Below are 12,831 nucleotides of genomic sequence, written 5' to 3' on the forward strand. Positions count from 1 at the left end.
GTGGCATTGAGCCAGCTCGAGGTGCCCATCCTTGTGGCATCACCGTGCCTCACAGTGCCCACCCCCATGGCTTCCAGGGCACCTTGGGGTGCTTGTCCCCATGGCACCTGGCTGTCTTCAGATGCCCATCCCCATGGTATCTGGGCACCTCTGGGTGCTTCCCATGTCTGCTCCGCCAGTGCCACCCACCACCCCCATGCCACCACCCCATGTGTGCCCACACCCCAGCACAGAAAGCCAGATGGTGCCACAGCTGTGGTTTATTTGCCTGATGCCACGCTGGGAGCTCACCGTTGCCGCTGCCACGCTCAGTGCTGGCTCATGACCTGCAAAGGAGAAGCTCCTCAGGGGGGTGCAGCACCCTGGCACCCAGCACCCTGGTACTCTACCAGCCTTAACACCATGGCACCTTGGCATTCTGACACTGCAGCACCCTGGGACCCTGGCATCCCATCACTCAGCTCTCCAGCTCCGTTACCCTGGCACTCCTGTGCCCTGGCACCCTGGTGCCTCAGCACCTTAGCATCCAACATCCTAGCACCCTGGTACCACAGCACCATTATACCTTGGCACCATGGTACCCCAAAGCCCTGGTACCTCAGCATGCCCTGACACCCTGGCATCCTGGCACCCTCATAGCACAACATGATGGCACCCAAGCACCCCAGTGCCTTGGTGCCTCAGCACCCTAGAATCCCAGCATTCTCACACCTTGGCACCCCAGTACCCCTACAGCCTTGTGCCCTGGCACCCCCCACACACTGATACTCTGGTTCCCTGGTGCCTGGGTGCCCTGACACCGTGGCATCCCATTGCCCAGGGCCTTGGCACCCTGGTGCCCTGGCATACCTGCACGCCATCACCAAGTTACCATGGCACCTCAGCACCCCAGCTCCCCAGTGCCCCAACACCCTGGTGCTTGGGCACACTGGCACCCTGACACTATGGCATCCCATGTGTGACAGCACCTTGGCACACTCAGCACCCTGGCACCCAGAGACACTGCAACCCTGGTGCCCTGACACCTTAGGGCTCCAGCATCCTGACACCCCAGCACTCCAACACTCTGGGCACCTCTGGCACCTGGCACCCTGGCACCCCAGCACCAAGTTCCTCTGGCACCTCAGCACCCTGGCACCCCAGTACCCCAATATTATGCCAGCCCAGCACCCTGGTGCCTTGGCACCCTGACACCTTGACACCCTGGCACCATGGCCCCCTGACACCCGTGGCACCGTGGCATCCTATTGCCCCAGCACCCTGGCACTCCAGCACCCTGGCACCCTGGCACCCATGCCCACCTCGTGGATCCAGTCCTCGAAGGCAGACACCCGGGTGAAGACTGTTGGCTTCTTCTCGGCGTTGCAGCCCAGCCCGGAGACGAAGCTGGCGATGCCATGCACCTCCCAGGTGCCATCCTCAGCCTGGCAGTTCAGGGGCCCTCCGGAGTCGCCCTGGGGTGCGGGATGAGCGGGGAGGGTGTGTGTGTGAATGCCAGGCGGGGGTGGGGGCGTCCCCAGCGCGCCCCCCGCCGCAGGCTGGCACTCACGTTGCAGCCTGCCCGCTCGGCGCCGCCGGCGCAGATCATGGTGCGGCGGATGGAGAGCGCTCCCCACCAGTCCGGCTGCGTGCAGCGCTCGAAGCTCACCACGGGCAGCAGGGCCTGCTGCAGCCGGTCGGGCAGAGGGCCCCCCGCTGCCAGCCGGGCGTCAGTGCGGCCGGGGCTGGGCACCTCCTGTCCTGCCCGCCGGCCCTCACCGCCCGCGGCCTCGCCCAGCCTTCCTCCAGCTGCCCGGCCAGCTTCTCACCCCTCCTTCCATCCCTCTCTCTATCTCCCCACCCGTTCCTCCATCCAACCCAACACTCATCCACACATCCGCCCGTCTCTCCTTCCATCCCTGCATTCCTTCCTCCCTCCCTCCATTCCTTCCTTCCTCCCCTGCCATCCATCCCTCCATCCTTCCATCCCTCTATTTCTCCTTCCCTCCCTCCATCCTTCTCTCCCTCCTTCCCTCCATCCCTCCCTCCCTCCCTTCGTCCCTCCCTCCCTCCCTTCATCCTTCCCTCCCTCCTTCCCTCTCTCCCTCCTTCCCTTCATCCTTCCCTCCCTCCTTCCCTCTCTCCCTCCTTCCCTTCATCCTTCCCTCCCTCCTTCCCTCTCTCCCTCCTTCCCTTCATCCTTCCCTCCCTCCTTCCCTCTCTCCCTCCTTCCCTTCATCCTTCCCTCCCTCCTTCCCTCTTTCCCTCCTTCCCTTCATCCTTCCCTCCCTCTTTCCCTCTCTCCCTCCTTCCCTTCATCCTTCCCTCCCTCCTTCCCTCTCTCCCTCCTTCCCTTCATCCTTCCCTCCCTCCTTCCCTCCCTCCCTCCCTCCCTCCCTCCTTTCATCCCTCCACCCATCCCCAAATCCCTGGGGCCCTCCAGTCCTCCGTCTCCCCAGCCCTCTCCCCGTCCCTCTCCCCGCCCCGTGTGCCCGCACTCACTGGAGAGCCGCCCCCAGCCGCTCAGGTAGCAGGGGTAGCCGTCGGGCAGCACGGTGCCCGGCGGGGGCAGGTGCCCCACCTGCACCTGGGTGCTGAGCACGGCCGGGCGCTGCAGCTTCAGCAGGGCGATGTCATTGCTGCGCAGGGACACAAGTTACAGGAGGGACCGCTGGGGACAGTGGCTCCCCGCGACCTCCCCCGCCCAGCGCCCCCCAGGGACTCACCCGCAGGCCACGCAGTAGCTTCGCCATTGGGGGTGAACGAAGATGTCGTCAGAGGCCACGGGGATGGCCTGCTCAGGACCCTCTGCAGTGCCCATGTCGTACTCGCCCAGCACCACCTGGTAGGTGAGCGTGGAGCTGCCCGGGGACAGGAGGGGACACAACGTGTCTGGCGGCACCTCGGGGTGCTGCAGCCCTCCTGCAGCCTTGCCTGCACCCAGCAGCTCCTCCATGCACCCAGCACCCCATCCCTGCACCCAGCACCCCTTCTATGCACCCAGGATCCATCCCTGCCCTCAGCATCCCCTTCATGAATCCACCTCACACCCAACAATCCCTCCCTGCACCCATCCTGCCCAGTACATCACCCCTGCACCCATCCCTGCACCCCCTCCATGCTCCTGCACTGCCCTGCACCCCAGCACCCTGCATCTCCTCCATCCACTCATCCCCACGCTTCCTGCACCCTTTCTGCACCCATCCCTGCACCCCAGCACCCTGCATCTCCTCCATCCACTCATCCCCACCCTTCCTGCACCCTTTCTGCACCCATCCCTGCACCCCAGCACCCTGCATCTCCTCCATCCACTCATCCCCACCCTTCCTGCACCCCTTCTTCACCCATCCCTGCACCCCAGCAGCCTGCATCTCCTCCTGCACCCCTCCTGCACCCATTCCTAAACCCCAGCACCCATCTCTACACCGAATGTCCCCTCTGGAACTCCTCCTGCACCCCAGCACCCATCTCTGTACCCCAGCACCCTGCTTCCCCTCCTGCACCCATCCCTGCACCCTTCCTGCACCCCTCCCGCACCCCATGTCCCCTCCTGCACCCATTCCTGCCCCCCAGCACCCACCTCTGCCCTTCATGTGCCCTTTGGCACCCATCCCTTCACTCCAACGCCCTGCACCCCTTCTGTGCACCCATCTCTGCCCCCTCCCCGTCCCCTCCTGCCCCCCGCCCGTGCCCTCCGCCCCGCCAGCGCCCCCCGGTGGTGGCTCACGAGATGCAGTGTGCGGCGGTCATCACCCAGTTGGGGGCGATCAGGGTGCCCCCGCAGGTGTGCCGGTAGCTGCCATCGCGCTCGTACTGCAGAGAGATCTGCGGGGACACCGGTGGGTGCCACGCAGTACCCACCGGTGCCAACCCCGCCCCCCAGCCTGTCCCCTCCCTGCTCGCTCACCTGCCAGGGCCAGCTGTAGGGCACAGCGTCCTCCCCATTGACCACCCGGGAGTTGGGCAGCACGGCAGCCTGGGCTGTGGGATGGGCATCGTCACCCGGTGGGCACCCAGCACCCTGCCCCGGACTGGGGACGGGAGGTGGGGGAGGTGGGGGAGGTGGGGGAGGGGGGGGAGGGCCCACCCGGTGGGCTTGGGGACATCTTACCGCCGGCCACCAGCAGCAGGAGGAAGCTCAGCATCTTGGCTGGGAGCAGTTGGGAGGCCCAGGGCAGCTGCTGGCCTTAAATAGGGGCACCCAAGGGCACCCCTGGGAACGGGCACCCAGCGCTCACCTGTGGGGGGGTTAACCATTAACCTCGGCCTAGGGGGGACGTGGCACCTGGCACCCTTGCCAGCGCTCCCAGACGAGACCCTATGGACCCCTGTGCTCCTATAGACCCCAGACCCCCCTGTCCCTGTGCCCCCTATAGCTCCTATAACCCTCCCATGCCCCTGCAGACCCCAGACCCCCCTGTCCCTGTGCCCCATATAGCTCCTATAACCCTCCCATGCCCCTGCAGACCCCAGACCCCCCTGTCCCTGTGCCCCCTATAGCTCCTATAACCCTCCCATGCCCCTACAGACCCCAGACCCCCCTGTCCCTGTGCCCCCTATAGCTCCTATAACCCTCCCATGCCCCTACAGACCCCAGACCCCCCTGTCCCTGTGCCCCCTATAGCTCCTATAACCCTCCCATGACCCTACAGACCCCAGACTCCCCTGCATCTGATGCCCCCCATAGCCCCTGTGCCCCTACAGGCCCCATACTCCCCTGTCCCTTGTGCCCCCCCAGCCCCTCTGGCCCTATAGACCCCATGACCCTCCTGCTCCTTGTGCCCTCGCAGCCCCTGTAGCACCTGTGCCCCTAGAGACCCCATACCACCCCAGGTGCCCCCTGCCCTCACTGTAACCCCTGCTGTGTCCCTCACAGATCCCTCCCTGTGCCTGGTGCCCCCCTATGCCCTGTGGACCCCTACGGCCCCCTGTGCCCCTGTAGCCCAGCCCCCCATAGCCCTATGACCCTTACAACCTCATGTCCTCTATGGGCCCCATAGTGCCCACAGGCCCCATAGCCCCCTCTATCCCCCACACTGCCCCCCTGCTCCTGGTGTTCCCATATGGCCTCTGTAGCCCCCATGGACTCAGGGTCCCATACATCCTGCCCTCCTGCACCCCAGACCCCCTGTGCCCCCATAGCCCTATGACCCCCCTCCAGCCCCCATGCCTTCATGTCCTGGTACCCCTATAGCCCCTACAGCCCCTGTGCATCCCACAGCCCCTCTGCCCCCTGTGCCCCCCTGCTCCCCAGTGCACCTGGCTCCCCTCACAGCCCCCTGTGCCCCCTAGAGCCCCCACAGCCCCCACAGCCCTGGGGCCTGACAGCCCCTCTGTAAACCCCTGTGCCCCCTAGAGCTGCTTTGCACCCCAGAGCCCCATAGTCCCTGTGCCCTATAGCCCCATAGGTGCTGTGCTCCTGTGTGCCCTATAGCCCCACAGACCCTGTACCCTATAGCCCCTTAGCTGCTGTGCTCCTGTGTGCCCTATAGCCCCATAGCCCCTGTGCCCTATAGCCCCATACACCCTGTGTCCTATAGCCTGTGTGCCCTATAGCCCCTTAGCTGCTGTGCTCCTGTGTGCCCTATAGCCCCATAGCCCCTGTGCCCTATAGCCCCATACACCCTGTGTCCTATAGCCTGTGTGCCCTATAGCCCCACAGCTGCTGTGCTCCTGTGTGCCCTATAGCCCCATAGTCCCTGTGCCCTATAGCCCCATAGCTGCTGTTCTCCTGTGTGCCCTATAGCCCCATAGCCCCTGTGCCCTATAGCCCCATAGTCCCTGTGCCCTATAGCCCCATAGCTGCTGTTCTCCTGTGTGCCCTATAGCCCCATAGCCCCTGTGCCCTATAGCCCCATAGTCCCTGTGCCCTATAGCCCCATAGCCCCTGTGCCCTACAGCCCCATAGTCCCTGTGCCCTATAGCCCCATAGCTGCTGTTCTCCTGTGTGCCCTATAGCCCCATAGACCCTGTGCCCTATAGCCCCTGTGCCCTATAGCCCCATAGCTGCTGTGCTCCTGTGTGCCCTATAGCCCCATAGACCCTGTGCCCTATAGCCCCATAGACCCTGTGCCCTATAGCCCCTGTGCCCTATAGCCCCATAGCTGCTGTGCTCCTGTGTGCTGAATAGAATAGAATAGAATAGAATAGAATAGAATAGAATAGAATAGAATAGAATGGAATAGAATAGAATGGAATGGAATGGAATGGAATGGAATGGAATGGAATGGAATGGAATAGGATAGGATAGGGTAGGATAGGATAGGATAGGATAGGATAGGATAGGATAGGATAGGATAGGATAGGATAGGATAGGATAGGGTAGGATAGGGTAGGATAGGGTAGGGTAGGGTAGGGTAGAATTCACCAGGTTGGAAAAGACCTCAGAGGTCATCCAGTCCAACCTCTCCCCCAGCACCATCTGAGCAACTCAACCATGGCACCAAGGGCCTCATCCAGGCTCTTCCTGAACACCTCCAGGGATGGGGACTCCACCACCTCCCTGGGCAGCACATTCCCATGGCCAATCTCTCTGTCTGGGAAGAATTTCTTCCTCACCTCCAGCCTGAACATCCCCTGGCACAGCTTGAGACTGTGGCCTCTTGTTCTGGTGCTGGGTGCCTGGGACAAGAGACCAACCCCCAGCTAGCTACAGCCTCCCTTCAGGGAGTTGCAGAGAGCAAGAAGGTCTCCCCTGAGCCTCCTCTTCTGCAGGCTAAGCAACCCCAGCTCCCTCAGCCTCTCCTCCCAGGGCTGTGCTCCAGACCCCTCCCCAGCTTTGTTGCCCTTCTCTGGACACCTTCCAGCAGCTCAACCTCTTTCCTGACCTGAGGAGCCCAGAACTGGACACAGGACTCCAGGTGTGGCCTGAGCAGTGCTGAGCACAGGGCAGGATGAGCTCCCTGCTCCTGCTGGCCACACTGTTCCTGCTGCAGCCCAGGATGCCCTTGGCCTTCTTGGCCCCCTGGGCACACTGCTGGCTCATGTTCAGCCTACCATCAACCAGCACCCCCAGGTCCCTCTCTGCCTGGCTGCTCTCAGCCACTCTGCCCCCAGCCTGTAGCACTGCCTGGGGTTGCTGTGGCCAATGTGCAGCCCCTGGCACTTGGATGTGTTCAATCTCCTGCCCTTGGCCTCTGCCCATCTGCCCAGCCTGGCCAGGTCCCTCTGCAGAGCCTCTCTACCCTCCAGCAGATCACCTCCTGCCCCCAGCTTGGTGTCAGCTGCAAATTTCCTGCTGATGGACTCAATGCCCTCCTCCAGATCATCAATAAAGATATTGATCAGGCTGGTGCCCAGCACTGATCCCTGGGGCACACCACTGGTGCCTGGCTGCCAGCTGGCTGTGGCACCATTCACCACCACTCTCTGGGCTCAGCCTCCAGCCAGTTCCTAACCCAGCTCAGAGAGCTGCTGTCCCAGCCAGGGGCTGACAGCTTGGCCAGGAGCTTGCTGTGGGGGATGGTGGCAAAGGCCTTGCTGCAGCCCAGGCAGACTCCATCCCCAGCCTGCCCCACAGCCACCAGGCAGTCCCCTGGGCATGGAAGGAGCTCAGGTTGGTCAGGCAGGACCTGCCCTGCCTGCATCCCTGCTGGCTGGGCCTGAGCCCTTGGCCTCATGGTGCCCCACACCCCTGGCACCCCTACAGCCTCCTGTGTCCCCTACAGCCCCCATGGTGCCCCACACCCCTGGCACCCCTACAGCCTCCTGTGTCCCCTATAGCCCCCATGGTGCCCCACACCCCTGGCACCCCTACAGCCTCCTGTGTCCCCTACAGCCCCCATGGTGCCCCACACCCCTGGCACCCCTACAGCCTCCTGTGTCCCCTACAGCCCCCATGGTGCCCCACACCCCTGGCACCCCTACAGCCTCCTGTGTCCCCTATAGCCCTCCCATCCCCCCTTGGCCCTGATGCCCTCACAGCTTCTGTAGCCACCTCTGTCCCCTAAAGTCTCCACAGAGCCTCATGTCCACGGCACCCCTGTAGCCTCCTGTGTCCCCTGTAGCCCCCATCCCATCCCATGCCCCTGGTGCCCCCCATGCTGCCCCACGTGCCCAGGCACTGCAGGTCCCACAGGGGACCGTGTATCCTGCAGGGGAACTCGTGTCCCCCCCTCTGTGTTGCCATGGGCGTGCTCAGAGGTGGCCCCGGGGTCCCCACGCACCGCTGTAGCCCCGTGGGCATGCACGGAGGTGTCCCCACGCACCCCGTGTCCCCGGGGGAGCTGCCAGTCCCCGGTGTCCCCATGGGAGTTCCCGGAGGTGTCCACACGGTGTCCCCACAGCCCCCCCCGCGTCCCTCTGCACGCTCCCGGAGGTGTCCTTGGCTTCCCCGCTCACCCGTGTCCCCGAGGAAGCTCCCAGAGGTTCCCACTCGTGTCTCCACACATCCCACGTCCCTGTGGGAGTTCCCAGAGGTGTCCACACGGTGTCCTCAGGCACCTCCCGTGTCCCCCATGGAAGCTCCCAGAGGTGTCCTTGGTGTCCCCGCTCACCCCTGTCTCCCCGAGGAAGCTCACAGAGGTTCCCACTCGTGTCCCCACACACTCCCGTGCCCCCGTGGGAGTTCCTAAAGGTGTCGCCCTGTGTCTCCACGCACCCCACGTCCCCGTGGGAGTTCACAGAGGTGTCCCCACGTTGTCCCCATGCACCCCCATGACCCCATGTAACATCTCAGAGGTGTTCCCACGCAGCCTGTGCCCCCGCGGGAGCTAGCAGAGCTGCCTCGTGGTGTTCCCACGCACCCCTGTGTCCCCTTGCAAGCTCCTAAAGGTTGCCCCTTGTGTCCCCTACACTGTCCCCACGCACACTCGACCCTCCATGGCCATGCAGAGAGGTATTCCACAATGTCCCCACGCACCCCCCGTGTCCCCACGCACCCCTGTGTCCCCATAGAAGTTCCCAGAGGTGTTCCCACAGTGTCCCCACGCACCCCCGTGTCCCCTGTGGGGGTTCCTAGAGGCGTCCCTACGGTGCCCTCATGCACCTCATGTCCCTGTGGACATCCTCAGAGGTGTCCCCACGCACCCCTGTGTCCCCATAGAAGTTCCCAGAGGTGTTCCCACAGTGTCCCCACGCACCCCCGTGTCCCTGTGGGGGTTCCTAGAGGCGTCCCTACGGTGCCCTCATGCACCTCATGTCCCTGTGGACATCCTCAGAGGTGTCCCCACGCTCCTCCGTGGCCCTTTAAAGTTCTTAGAGGTGTCCCCACGGCGTTCCTGTGCACCCCGTGTCCCTGTGAAGGTCCTCAGAGGTGTTCCTGCCACGTCCCCACGCACCCCGTGTGCCCCGGGAAGCTCTCAGAGGCGTCCCCACGGTGTCCCCCTGTGCCCCTCGCAAAAGTTCCCACAGGTGTCCCCACGTCCCCCAGTGTCCCGTAAAAGTTCCTCCCCCCACCCGCCGTGGGCCGGCCCCGCCCCCTGTCCCGGGACTGGGCGTGGCCCGGGGCGTGCCCGGGGCGTGCCCGGGTGCGGGGCGGGTCCCGCAGCGGAGCGGGGCACGGAGCGGGGCACGGAGCGGGAGCGGCTGGGCCGGAGCGGGGCGATGGGGCCGGGGCGGCCGGCGGCGCTCGGAGCCCTTCTGCTGCTGGGAGCAGCGCTCGGAGTGAGTGAGGGGCGGCCGGGGGCGGCGGGGCCGGGAGGGAGGGGCTGAGGCGGGAGGCTGCAGGGGTCGGGATTCCCCCCTGGAGCTGGGGTCACTGGAAGGAGTTGGAGTTCCCCCCCCCGCCGCGGACTTGGGGTGCGTGTTCCCCCCTCCCTCCCTCCCGGGCATTGGGGTCCCTCGGAGGAGTTGGGGTCCCTTAGATGATTTGGGGTCCACTCGCGGAGTTGGGGTCCCCCCCCCGTTACGGCGTCCGTGTCGTGTCCCCCTCCCCCCCTGGCGCTGAGATCCTTTGAAGAATCGATTTGGGGTCCCCCCCCCCACGGCTGGGGGTCCCCCTCCCCAATCCCCCTCCGAGCTGGTGTCCCCCTAAAGGGGTTGGATTTGGAGTCCTTTGAAAGACTTAGGGTCCCGTCCCCACCCCCGGAGTGGGAACCCCCTGAAGGAGTTGGGGTCCCCCTTCCGGAGTTGGGGTTCGAAGGGTTTCGGGTGCCGCACCCCGAGGCGGAGCAGGCTGCGGGAATTGGGGTGCCCCCTGCGGGTACAGATCCCTGCACCCCGCCCTGCCCCATCAGGGCATCGGAGCCTCCCTGGGCACCAAGGGCAGGAGGGTTCCCGGTGCCTGGGGGATTTTTGGGGTGTCTGCCCCCGGTAGCCCATCCCCAGCACCCTGCCCGCTAAGACAACTGGGGTCCCCCTCGGGCACTAGCGGGGGGGACTCCAGCCCTGTCCCGGCTGGGAATTGGCATTGGGGTCCCCCCATGAACGCAGGGGGGGACCGGGGTGTCCCCAGCCCCACGTCTGCTCCCCAGGCGCTTGGGGTGACCGGGGGCGCGGGGGGGGTCCCCCGTTCTGTCCCCTCACGTAATTGGGGTTCCCCTAAGGCCCGGGGCCGAGGGGGTCCCCAATCCCCTGTGCTGTCCCCTCGGGGAACTGGGGTGCCCCAGGCTGTGCCAGGGGAGAGGTTCTCCATCACTCCCCGAAGTCATCCAGGGGTCCCTGCTGGGGATCGAGCTCTGCACCCCCCCAGCACCCCCCTGCCCCCCCCGCCCCGGGCAGGGGCCACGTGTAGGGGCGCCTCCTGTTTTTGGGGTGCTGCCTGCCCACCCTGCACCCCTCAACCCCCTTCCCCCTCCCTGGCTAAATTTAAAGGGTGACGAGTGGCGCCGGCCACCCTAAAAATAACTGTCCCAAAATACCCCCCCCGGGGGGGGCTGCGTCTGGGGGTGCCCCGGGGGGGGTTACACCCTGGGAGGGGTCGTCACACCCTGGGGGGGGGGGGTCACACCCAGCTGGGGAGCAGTGGAAGGGGCGGAGGGGTGACACCTCTGGGTGCCCCCCGAGAGGTGCAGGGTGGGGCAGGGCACCCCCTATTAGATTGGGGGGGGGTGTCCCCAGGCAGGGCGGGGGGGGGCTGCCGGCGATGGCGGGGAGGGGGGGGGCACCCCCGTGCCGGGGGCAGGGGCGCAGGGGGGCAGGGGGCAGGGGGGTGGTTTGGGGCTGGGACGGTGCCCGGGGCGTGGAGAACAGAGGGGACCTTGTTGCTCGGGGGCCATGCTGGCAGGGCTGCCCCCCCCATCCCCCGTGGGGTCACACCCACGTCCCGGGGGGGCTGCTGGGGACAAAGAAGGGGGAGCCCCCCCCTCGGCGGCTCCCCCAGCCCCATTCCGCTACGGGACAGGGGGCACTTGGGGACACTTCCATGGGGTGTCCCCCCCCGGGGTGCTGAGGAATGTGCCTCCCCCCGTTCAAAAATGCAGTGGGGATCCACCCACTCCCACGGGGGGGGAGCAGGAGGGGGTTGGGAATTCCCCTCCCTCCCCCCCCCCGTCCTCTCCGTCCCCTTGGGCTGCGAGGGGTTAATGGGGGGGGGAGGGCGCAGCAGGAATGTGCGATAAGATCGGCAGGCCCCGGGGGGGGGGGGCAAGGAGCAGGGGTGTGGGGGGGGCCACGCACACTCGTGTGCGCGCACACGCACCCCCCCCCCTCCCCGGCCCCCCCCCCCTAGCTTGCACGTTTGGGCTCGCTCGGGCTCGCTCTTGCACGCTCGTGTGCGCGCACACGCAGCCCGCCCCCCCCCGGCTCCCCCTGCACCCACCCTGGGGGGGGGGGGGGGGGTGTGTGTCCGTATTCCGCAGGGGAATATTTGGGGACCCCCCCCCGGCACCCCCCGGCGCACGTGGCCCCGCGCGCTCCCGGCGAGCTCCATCTCTGAGCCCATCGCCAAAGATGGCCATGAGGATGAGGAGGAGGAGGAAGAGCGGGGGCCAGCTCGGGCGCCCGGGTGTCCACCCTCCCCCACCCTGCCCGACCTCCCGGCTCACCCCCCCGGGAACGTCTCGCTGCCCCCCCCCAGGGCCTGCGACCCCCCCTCACCGCCCCCTCCCCACCCCCTGCTTTCCCTCCCGCAACCTCAGATCCTTCCCCCCGCGGGCTCCGGCTTGCTTCCCCCCCCCGGAACATCTGGGACCCCCCCCCAAAACCCTGCTCCCCCCCCCCCCCCCAGATCCTGGCTCCTCCCCAAAAGCTTGGGGGTGTCGTGCCCCCCCCCGAATATCTGAGCGCCCCCCAACCCCCTCCTTCTCCTCCCAAAGCCCTGCTTCGCCCCCCCCCCCCCCCAAATCTTGGGTACCCCCCCGCGGCTCCTGGGCCTGTGACCTCACCACCCCCCCCCGAACATCTGGGCCTCCCCCCGGACATCTGGTTACCCCCCCAAAAAAGTTTGGGTGTCCCCCCCCGGACTCCTGGCTGTGCCCCCCCCGGACACATCTGGCTCCCCCCAAAAGTTTGATTCTCCCCCCCCCCCCCCCCGAACATCTGCCCCCCCCCCCCGACATCTGGTTCCCTCCTAAACCGTGATCCCCCCCCCCAAAAGTTTGTGTCCCCCCCGACACATCTGGGTCCCCCAAAACCTTGGGTGCCCCCCAAAGGCTTGATTCTCCCCCCCCCCTCAACATCTGGACCCCCCCCGGACATCTGTTTCCCCCCTAAACCGTGGTTCCCCCCCCAAAAAAAGTTTGTCCCCCCACCCCGCTGATTCCTGGGTGCCCCCCCCCGGCCACTAGACCGTCTGGGCCCCCCCCCGGACACATCTGGATCCCCCCAAAACCTTGGGTGCCCCCCAAAGGCTTGATTCTCTCCCCCCCCCCCCGAACATCTGGACACCCCCCCTGGACATCTGGTTCCCCCCTAAACCGTGGTTCCCCCCCGAAAAGTTTGTGTCCCCTCCCCCCCCCCCCCCCCGGACTGCTG

The 12,831-nt window shown here is 66.0% G+C and overlaps 2 protein-coding genes across 2 annotated transcripts in view; one reads left to right on the top strand and one right to left on the bottom strand.

Annotated features, from left to right (window-relative positions):
- Window positions 1–248: 248 nt before the first annotated feature.
- Window positions 249–4,124, bottom strand: CELA3B (chymotrypsin like elastase 3B). The gene is made up of 9 exons (XM_054175829.1): window positions 4,091–4,124; window positions 3,993–4,000; window positions 3,887–3,955; window positions 3,707–3,804; window positions 2,706–2,840; window positions 2,482–2,618; window positions 1,550–1,695; window positions 1,302–1,454; window positions 249–326 (listed from the first exon to the last, which is right to left on the bottom strand). Exons 1-9 carry the CDS (start codon window positions 4,122–4,124, stop codon window positions 309–311), a joined length of 798 nt encoding a protein of 265 aa, XP_054031804.1. The 3' UTR covers window positions 249–308.
- Window positions 4,125–9,479: 5,355 nt separating this feature from the next.
- HSPG2 (heparan sulfate proteoglycan 2) overlaps window positions 9,480–12,831 on the top strand; it is a 73,942-nt gene continuing 70,590 nt past the window's right edge. The window contains 1 exon segment of the mRNA XM_054175938.1: window positions 9,480–9,582. Coding sequence (XP_054031913.1) covers window positions 9,523–9,582 — 60 coding nt within the window. The 5' untranslated portion in view covers window positions 9,480–9,522.

This window comes from Dryobates pubescens, chromosome 33 (genome assembly GCF_014839835.1).
Source record: "Dryobates pubescens isolate bDryPub1 chromosome 33, bDryPub1.pri, whole genome shotgun sequence".
In the NCBI taxonomy this organism is placed as follows: Eukaryota; Metazoa; Chordata; class Aves; order Piciformes; family Picidae; genus Dryobates; species Dryobates pubescens.